At 43.7% G+C, this 10,612-nt stretch overlaps 1 protein-coding gene across 1 annotated transcript in view; it reads right to left on the reverse strand.

The window, feature by feature from the left end:
• LOC138165129 (ribonucleoprotein PTB-binding 2-like) overlaps positions 1-10,612 on the reverse strand; it is a 98,549-nt gene that overhangs the window by 49,704 nt on the left and 38,233 nt on the right. The window contains exon 2 of the mRNA XM_069093285.1: positions 5,762-5,828. Coding sequence (XP_068949386.1) covers positions 5,762-5,828 — 67 coding nt within the window. The remainder of the gene's footprint in view (positions 1-5,761; positions 5,829-10,612) is intronic.

Raw genomic sequence — 10,612 nt, forward strand, 5'->3', positions numbered from 1 at the left:
CTCTCTCTCTCTCTCTCTCTCTCTCTCTCTCTCTCTCTCTCCCTTTCCCTCCTTCCTGCACCCCATCACAAGTTCTAAGATGATAATGCCATTTTCTCCAAAGGTTCCAATCATTTCTTCCTGACAATTAATTTCTCCTTTTTAGTCAGAATCAAGTCTCAAATAGTCCCCTATATGGCCTACTCTACCCAATTCATAAAATAAAAATGAATTAGCAATTGATCAAGTATCCTTTCAGCAGAAAGAGCCCCAGCACAAACACAGAGCTGAACTCCCTGATCACAGTTTCATCCTGCCTTTTGCCAACTTGGTTGTCTGCTTGAGGAATTCCCCATTCAGTTTGTCCTTCTGTGCAGACAGTTCATAATACACCCCCCCCCATCTCTTCCTCTTTTCAAAGCTTTCCAACAATCTAGGACCCTCAGAAAGGTTAATTTTCACAAAGCAGCATTTCTTCTGAGCATCAAATACTACTCCATCACCCCTTGAACTCAATCTGTTTTGGAATAAATGGTACCATTCCATTACCTAGTCCAGTCATGAGCTATTTCCTACAAAGTCTCAGTGATATCCATGAGGTAGCATTAAGGTCACTTGCTTTATTCCTCTCTGATTGACTCCCTACCTCATTCCCCAAAGAAGCTATTTCAAGCCTTCTCTTCCCTCCTCAAGTCAACTACACCTCCCTCTTTTTCTTTCTCAGCTGAGTTTTTTTCTCACACTTTCCTGAGAAAATAAAGGCTATTTTACTCAATGACTCTCTTTCCTCCCTCTCACTTTATCTTAAACCCTCTAATATCAGCTTCCATTCTCTCTTCTTTCCCCCAGTCTCTGGTGAGGTGTCTTTCTCCTTGCCAGGCCAACATTTCTGCATGTTCCCTTCGGCTCTTCCTCTACTGTCTTTTCCAAGAGACTGGCCCCTGCTCAGTAAACTCCAGTACTTCCTTATTGCCTCTAGAATCAAATAAAAACTCTTCTACATCATTTTAAAATCCCTTTACAGCCGTCCCCACCTATCCTTCCAGCCTCATTTTCCACTGCTCCCCTTCACCTGCTCCAAAATCCAACCCAAATGACCTTCCCTCTGCTCAACACACATGGCTCTGCATATCCCTCGATTTGCCATTACACTGGCTATCAAAATCACCTGAAAGGCTGCCCCTGCTCCTCTCCAGTTCTTGGAATCCATCCTTTCAAGATGTATCTCAAACACTACCTTCTGTTATTTCCCCTAGGCTTTATTTACAAGGGGAAAGAAAATATAGACATTCAAAAATAGCATACTAGGAAAAGGATGTGTGAGATGCATATATATGTGTCATGCACATATATGCACATATTATATGTGCATATATTATAGATATATATACTCATATGTGTGTATCTATATATGTACGTGTGTGTGCAGTGCACTTCACATAACCTTATCCTGGTATGCTATTTTGGAGAGAGGGGGAGGGAGAGAGAGAGAGAGAGAGAGAGAGAGAGAGAGAGAGAGAGAGAGAGAGAGAGAGAGAGAGAGAGAGAGAATACCCCAAATAGATGGTACCAAACTTACTAAGCTATCTTATTTAGCTCTAGCTCACCAGAACTTGATTGGTCCATTATGGTCCTCTCCTATCCTGGAGCACCAGTTTCCTCTAAAAGGTCTCAGATGACAATGGTTTCTTTTGCATCAGACTATCTCCCAGAATATTTTGCAATCTGCCCACCTGCTAATGCTAAATTGAGCTCCTTGGCCCATTCTACAGTCCTCTAAGCTAATTGGGAAATGTTCTTATTATAAAGTGGGGGTTGGATGCTTTACTTCCAAGTAATATAGACAGACATCTGTCTAACATAAAATGGCTGGACAATATATACCCTGGAGAGATAGAAATTTTATCTGGGATCTGGCCCAACCTGTTTCTAAGAAAGATTTTAATTTCTATCTTTGTGGGGAGTAAGAGAGGCACTTACCCCCTCACTCTACTATCTGCTAGACGGGTAGGGGCTAGAACTCTATCTACTCCATGTCAAGTATTGGTGGCCTCTTCTAGAAGGGTAAAATAAAAGCCACTTTCCCTGGTTGCTCCAAAGCGGGGAATAAGAGATTACTTTCCATCAGCTTAGCTCCCTCTTACTGGTTACGCAAAAGACAACACTGAATAGTGCACAACATATTTATTAAAACAAAAAATGAGGAAGTTATATATTTTAGAGTAGACAACAGCACATCTGTTATGGGAATGGGGATCTGAAAATCTTCCCTGCCCCCTACCCCTTCACTGCCACTTAGGCTTAAGTGACTCTGAGAACCCTCCCTGATTTGAAAATATGCTCTGCCCCTTAATAGGCTGAAAGTGGTTACCTGGAGCCCATGGTGGGAGGCTTGTTTTTCAGGAATGCCCACACCTTGTACTTTGTGATTGGGCAGTGGGTCAGGAGAGTTGTGATGTTCTCTGACCCAGCAGAAGGCTATATATACCCTGATGTGAGGTTTTGCTTTGGAAACACTTTGGTAAGAGTTGTGTGATTTGGCCAGACAAGACTCTGGGCAGCTGTTGAGCCCCCATCTTTGAAAATCCAGATGTTGGTGCTTCCCTCTCAGGTAACTGACTAGGTATGGATGTAATGGTCAGACAGCCGGAAGTCCGTCTGCTGATCTGTTTCTGTCTGCTTGTAATTTCTGCTTAACTTGTTTGTATTCTCTGAAGTTCGAGGTGTTGACCTTTTCCCCCTGAACTAGGTAAATGACATATGTTTGATTACAGTAAGATTGTTAATCCATTTTTAATTGCTTTCCTTTAGAAAAGCAGATCTAAGAACCTGTGCAAGCAGTCATCCTAGTTATTCTAGGGTGCTTGCTGCTACTACATCCAAAAATAAATAAGCTCTGGGATAAGACAAAATCTCACCTCAACCAGGAAGAAAACAATCTCACCAGGAAAGTCTACTTTTAGCACTCCCTAAGATTGTAGGTCCTGGAAATCAAGGGACATGTTGGGAAGGGAAATGCATTCTCCACACGTCTACAATTCCAGGGGTCCCCATCAGATATTTTAAAGTTTAGAACTTTTGTCTCAGCCCCATCTCTCTGGAACTATACTTCTTTCTTTCCTTCTTGAAGTCTTTCCATAGAGAAACTGTTGTCACGGGTTTGAGTTCTCTCAGCCAATCAGGAGTCACTTCTCTCTCTGCAGAGGAAGCACAAAGCATCCCAGGCCTGTCCTTCAGGGAACGCCACTTCCACCTTTCAAGAATTTCCTTCAACAAAAATCTTTCCTGATTTCCCCTCAACTGTTAGTACCTTCCCTACCCAGAACTACCTGGTATTTATTTCTTATCTATTCCCTTCATATTTATTCTGTATTTGTTGGTGCTGCTCAGTTATGTTTGGTTTTTTGTGACCCCCTTTGGGGTCTTCTTGGCAGATAGTTGTCATTTCCTTCTCCAGCTCATTTTACAGATGAGGAAACTGAAGTAAACAGGGTTAAGTGACTTGCCCAGGGTCACACAGCTAGGAAGCTTCAGGTCCAGCGCTCTGTCCACTGTGCCACCTAGCTGTATTACTTATGTCAATGTTGTTTCCCCCATTAGAATGCAAACTACTTGAGTAGGGATCATTTTAGGCTTTGTGTTTGGATTGCCAGTGCCTGGAATGGTATCTGGCACACAGGACATAATAAATAAATGTTTGCTGGTTGATTTTTCCCAGGTCAAGAGCCTCTCATCCCCTCATCTCATTCAAACACAGCTCATTCTCCCTACTGTCTTCTTAGCCATATCCTTCTTATGTCCTCCTTTCTCACCTATAGGTCCTCTCTTAAACAGCAGCAGTAATTACCAGGGCCACCGAAGGCATCTGTTTTCTTTCTAGGGCTTTGCATTCCCAAGAAATGCTGACCCCGGTCCTTCCAGTGACTGACCAGAAATGAATATGCCACATTTGACAAGACTTAGTTCTCAAGACCATAACCAGAGACCAACAGCATCAGAGAATGATAAGAGCTGGAAGAAGGCTAGGCTTTGGGAGGGAGACCCTGGCTCCAGGGGCCTTCATTTCCTTGCTTTTGAAATGACAGGAATGCCTTGTGTTGTTCTAAGTGCTGTAGGAAGAATCCAATGAGAGAAATCACATGAAAGCCTGTTGAAAAGTATTAAGTACGGGGCAACCAGGTGGCGCAGTGAGTAAGAGCATCAGCCCCAGAGTCGGGATGATCTGGGATCGAATCCAGACTCAGACACTTAGCACCCATCCAGAAACACCTGGCCATGTAACCTTGAGCAAATTACTTAACCCCAATTGCTTAGGGGCAGCCAGGTGGCTCAGCGAGTAAGAGCACCGACCCCAGTGTCGGGACGACCTGGGGATCGAATCCGGGCTCAGATACTTAGCACCACACCCAGGAATAACTGGCCGTGTAACCTTGAGCATGTTACTTAACCCCAATTGCTTAAAAAAAAAGTGTTCAGTACAAACGGACAGTGTCGTCACTACATGGCAGATGACTTCATCCCAGAGCAGACAGAAACGGGAGGAGAGGCCCAAGAACAAAGGACCCATGGACAAACCAAGCATGTGCTTCACATCTGGTCCAGCTGCTTGAGGAGAAGCTTGGAATCAAGGCCAAAGGCATTTGTTGTCGAGATTGGGGTCACTATGCTGTCTCCTCCATCAGAAAGAGAGGTTCCCTGAGACCGGGGCTTATCTTTGCTCTGCTTGGTGCTTGGCACCAAATCTGGCCCAAAGCAAACATTTAATAAACTCCCTTTCACTGATCTGTTGCCTGAATTCCCTCTGTCCCAGAACGTCAGCTCCACAGGACAGAATGGGACCTTACTCAAACTTGGCACTTCCCCCGCTGTGTAGCTATCTTGATTTTTAGATGGTAAGCACTGACTGAATGGATGACTGAATGGTCAGAAGCTTTGACCACACTCTCATGATCCTTTAATTGTACAGAAGAGTTTGTACTCCAGGACTGGATTGATCCATAAACATCACAGCCCCAGATATGGGCAGTTAGCACCGTGGAATCAAGTAGACCTGAGTTCAACTCTAGCCTTGGACACTTACCAGTTGTGTGACTCTGGGCTAGCTATTAAACCTCTGCCTACCTCAGTTTCCTCAACTGTAAAATGGGGATAAAAATAGCATCTATCTCCTGGATTGTTGATCAAAAAAGATAATATTTGTGAACCACTTAGCACAGAGCCTGGCACACAGGAGATGCTATGTAAATGTTCTTCATCATCATTATGATTATTAAAGGGAACTCAGAGGTCACCGGGTCCAACTCTCTCATTTTACAGATGAGGAAACAGAGACCCGGGGAGATGAAATTCCTTGCTCAAAACCACACAGGTGGTAAGTGCCTGAGACGGAAGTTCAACCCGAGCCAGTACTCTTTCCACGGTATGGTCAACATAGTGGATGAGATGTTGATGCTACAGATAATCTAGGAAACTGGGTGATGCCACAGTGTGTAGAGCACTGGGACTGGAATCAGGAAGATCTGGGTTCACATACAGCCTCAGATACTCACTACCTGTGCGACCCTGGGCAAGTCACTTACTCTCTATTTGCTTCAGTTTCCTCAGCTGTAAAATGAACATAATAATAGCACCTACCTCTAAGGGTTGTTGTAAGGATCAAATGACATAATCTGAGGCACCAGGACTTGGAAAGAAGAGACATGAATCAATGCTTATGGATCGGCTTATTAGAGTCCAGCAGAAGTAGAAAGGGCAGATCACAGAAGTGCAGAAGAGCTCTTACCTGTTCTTTTGTTTCTGTCCACATAACAATACTTTAACTCATAGTCTTTCAGCAAATCATGAACTTCCTGAAAGAGACAAAAGGGTGACTATGTTAACTAAACACAGTGACTGGAAGAGTTTAAGATCAGCACACAAAACCTCGTCACAGTCACTGTCGCAGCTGGGCAGGTTATGACCCCAAGCAGAAGAGTGTCACATCCTTACTCCATCCCATAGCTGCCTAAAACTGGATATGGATGGCCAAGAACTGGAAACTCTTAGCAGACACTGCTTCCTTACCTCTTGCTTCACCTGACTACTAATTATGGAAAGCAACACTAAGTTAAATACCAAGAAAACGTGCAGTTACTACTTAGTAAAAATGTCATTGAAGGTTATTAAAACAGTACAAAAAGTATTTCAACATCTGTCTCTCTGAGTGAAGGCTACCACACCATCACATCCCAGTCCTGCAAATTGCTACATAGGAAAAGAAAATTAAAAGGAAGAGAAAATCAACAGGCTGAAAACTTTATCTTGAAAGACGGGTTGTGAAATTCAGCAAGAAATTGATCTGTCTTCCTGAAATGAAAATGTCTTCCCCATAAGCCCATGGTAATAGATGAGACTAGCTGTGTGACCTTGGACAAGTCACTTAACCTCAATTGTCCCTCCAAAAAGCAAAAAAAAAAAAAGAATAGACGAGAGAATAGTCTCAGAGTCAATCACACAACATCTATCAAGTGCCTACTGTGCACAAAGGACAGAGAATGCAAGTACAAAAGGAGGTCCCTGCCCACCAGCTTATATTCTACATCAGATCAGTTACCATTTGCTAAGTGCTCTGCAAACCTTAAAGCCGTATATAAATGTTACCTAAAACACCTAAAATGAGAAAGGCCAGGAGGGTGTTACTTGGTGAGTTTGCAATTTATTTTAAAAAATATATTTGACAATTTGCAAGGCAGGCCTAGATACCTAAGAATTATTATTATACCTAAAGAAATATATGAATGCTATTACACTTACACCAATAACTAGCTGTTTTGGGTACAGTTTGGACTTGAAAACCTTTGAAGTCCCTTCTGATTCTGATATTCTGGGAGATGTATGGAGATACTGGGGCTAAACAGAAAGATGGGGATGAGGGCCTTGTGAGCTTCCATGCATTCATGGGAATTAAGAAGAGATGCACCTTATTCTCGTTAAGAAAGCCCACCACTTGCATGAGTCTCACAGGTGGCACACCTTGCCAATCTGCTCATTCAATCAATCCACCTGATGTCCAGAGTAAAGTGGTTTTGTCTGAAAGGGATCAGGTGTATTCTTTTAGTTAGACAGGCTGAGTGTCTCATTTCCCTGGTCAACAGCTGTCAAATGCCAGTAAATAAAACATGATCCCATTCTTCACCTCATCAGGTATCTCTAAACAGAGGAAGTTTTGTTACTAGTATGGTTAAGTTACTGCTTGTCCATTCTTCTCCTGACTCCCTTCACAACATCTGCATCTGTCCTGTTATACCCCTGAGACAGAACCTCCCAGATGGCTGCAATAGCTTAGGAACAAGGCTGCCCCCCACTCTTCCTGTACCCAGCTACCCCAAGGGTTCTCTTCATCCAGACTTCAGGCAGCATGGTACCATGGAAACCATTCTGGATTTTGAATCAGGTGACCTGTGTTCAAATGATGGCTTTGCCATTTCCTACTACATGTGTCCTTGGGCAAGGTACTTTCCTCCATGTACCATATAGTTTCCCTGCCTCTGGTCTCTCCCCACTCCATCCTTCCTACACAAGGCTCCCAAACTGGCTTTCTTTAATTGCAGATCGCTCGCTCAGCCGACTCTAGAGCCTCCCTATGGTCTCCAGGACTCCGTTGTTTGGCTTGCAAAGCCCTAAAGCCCTGTCCCAACCATCTTTTTAGTCAAGTGAGATATCACTTCATCTTTTATCCCCTGCCTTTGCGATGGCCATTTCCCAGTGCCTCAGATGCCTTCCTTCCTGACCTCGGCTTCCCAGGGTCCCTCTTTTCTTTTAATGTTCAACTGAGGCACCACCCCTGGTATGAGTCTTTTCTGATTCCCAGAAACTCTAGAGCCCTCCCTTCCAGACCACCTTGTATTTCACCACTGTGTCCATATTTGTGTTTATATTTATGCAAAACATCACACACGCACATAGAACTTTATTTTCCATCGGAATGCGAGGTTCTTGCAAGTAAGGATTGTCTGACACCTTGCACTTGTATCTGCAGGGCTCGGTGCAAGGTCATGTGCCTAATGGATGTCTAACAGACTCTGTGGATTGACTGAGGAAAGCTGGAGGAGATTGTGAAGGTTCCTTTCGGCACTGAGTCTGTGATTCTGTGATCCCAATCATTCAACCTCTTCAGACCTCGGTTTCCTACCTGTAAAATGAGCAAGGTCAACCTAACTGGCCTCTGAGGTCCCCTATGACTCAATGGTCATCTGGTTAGCTCTGTGATGCACGTCCCTCCACTGCTTCATTTAAAAAACCTTTGGTCCCAACAGACTGGACCTGGGAAAATACCCTGCACTGTCCTAACACTTTTCCCAATGTCTTTTCTCAGGGCGTCCTTGAAGCCTGAGATGACCTTTCTTCCTGCTTTGGCTGGTCACTGTCCCACCCATCTTTCAATGAAGCCTTCCCTGATGTCCAGAGGGCTTAGGCATCTGCCGCCTTTGGTATTGGACATTCTAATGTACCTGATGATGTCACATTGTGTGTTGTCATTTCTCAAGCTTGAGTCTCACTCCCCTAATGAACTGGAAACTCTACCCAGGGATTCCTGATCATTATTTATGTCACAGAGCCCCCTGACAGCCTGCTAACACCTATGGGCTCTGACTCAGATCCAGGTTTGGAAATCCCTAAAATAATGTGGAGGATCATAAGGGCAGCCGATCATATTGAGTTCTCAAAAAACCCCAAACCATTCCCAGTCCCCACAGTCCCCAGTTAAGAACCAGCCCCTTCTCTAGTGGGGATAGGGAAGAGGATCTGCCTCCTCTAAGCTTCCTCTTTCCTCGCTGTGCCAAGGGGGCACAGCACTCTTTACACACGGCCAGAACTCAGTACAGGTTTGACGAATGAAGAGTTGTCACACACAGGCAAGCACGTATGTGGTCCTTGGGAGAAAGGAATAAAGCGTCTGAGGACTTTCGTTTGTAAACAAGTCACGAGTTAATCCCTGGACCTAGAATCTCGATAGTGTGCATAGGCCCTCACCAAGGTGACTGTTCAGAACAGATCTTTTCTCTTCTCTTCATCCTTTTATTATCTTTCCTTTTCTTCTTCCACATCAGACCAGGGGAGCACTCATCCACGGGGCTGTCGGCACCATTCCTGAGCTCTTCAGGAAGCACTGACTGTCACAAGGACCTAGTGAGACTTCACTAAATCTGTCTAATTAAAATGTATGGCTTATTTTATAATTATTTTATTATTTACTTTATGATTATTATCTCATTTGACTCTCACTGGGAGGTAGGTACTGTTACTATCCCCCTTTTATAAATGAGGAAACTGAGGCAAGAAAGACTAAGCGACTGGCCCAGAGTCACAAAGCCAGCAGGCATCTGAGGCTGGATACGAATTCAGGTCTTCCTGGATGCAAGTCTAGAGCTCTAACTAACGTGTCACCTCCAAGCCTATAAAATGGGGAGAATTAATACTATTGACTTCACAGGGTTGTTGTCAAGACTAAATAAGATAATGCATGTGAAATACTTTACAAACCTTAGGACGCTGTATAAATGGAGCAATTATTACTATGAATTTTGAGAAAGGACCACTAAATCACACAGACTTTTTTTGAAAAAAGAAATGTCATTTTAAAAATACACCAAACATACAGTACTTGGAGTCAGACTAACAAGATATTTTTTGGCAAAGAATTTAAATTGAAGAATTTCAATTTTAAAAAGGAATTTATTTAAATATTTAAGCAAAGAATAATAAAATAGAAGCCAGTTAAAGTAGAATAAAAACTCACTATTTCTAATTATACAAGTACTCCTGAAGTAATTGAGGGTGATTCAAAATACTCCCTTCTTTTCCCATCTCTACATAATCTCATTTCTCCAATTTCTTTGTTCAACAAATCCTTCCATTGTAAATGGCAAAGTAATCACCTTTGGTGTTTGAACTTGCTAACTTTACTCATCTGGGAAATTTATTTCCTTGAATCCCAGAACCAAACCTTAGTTTACTTTACCCACTGTGAAATGGACTGCATGATTGGCTGAGGGGGAACGGGGGCTGGGCTGTTTGACTGACTTCCTGCCTCCCTAACCCCAAAGGACTTGTGGCAGCCTTCCATTCCAGGTATATAGCACAAGTCTGTAAAACAAGTCCAGGAAACCTTTGTCTTCCGCACTGAGAGAGGCTCTGACCACAGAGGGACCCCGTTTTTCTTGAAATTCTCCTCTTGGAGTTGATCTCTTCTCTGAATTCTTACAGAACAGAGAGCCCCTGGTTACTCTGTTTCTGTCTCTCCTCTCTCTCTGTCTCTCTCTGTCTCTGTCTCTCTCTCTCTGTCTGTCTCTCTGTCTCTCTCTCTCTCTCTCTCTCTCTCTCTCTCTCTGTCTCTCTCTCTCTCTGTCTCTCTGTCTGGTGGTCACTCTGGTAGATCTCTCAGTCACGGTAGTGCTGACAGCCTGGTCGTTTGTTTAGTAGACACCGGATCTTGGGCTGACCCTTGGTATAGTATATCTTATTCTATTTTACTGTGGTCAGCCTAAGTGCAGACTGGCTCACAGTGGGATCTCATTTCTGGCACAGAACCTTAGCTGATTTCCTCCTCAGCTTCCTGTCCAGCAGGCTGGCCTGAGTGCCTGAGAGTCAAGGC

The sequence above is a fragment of the Petaurus breviceps genome, unplaced genomic scaffold (assembly GCF_028583685.1).
Source record: "Petaurus breviceps papuanus isolate PSGF00001 unplaced genomic scaffold, PetGlider_PUasm1.0 208, whole genome shotgun sequence".
Lineage (NCBI taxonomy): Eukaryota > Metazoa > Chordata > Mammalia > Diprotodontia > Petauridae > Petaurus > Petaurus breviceps.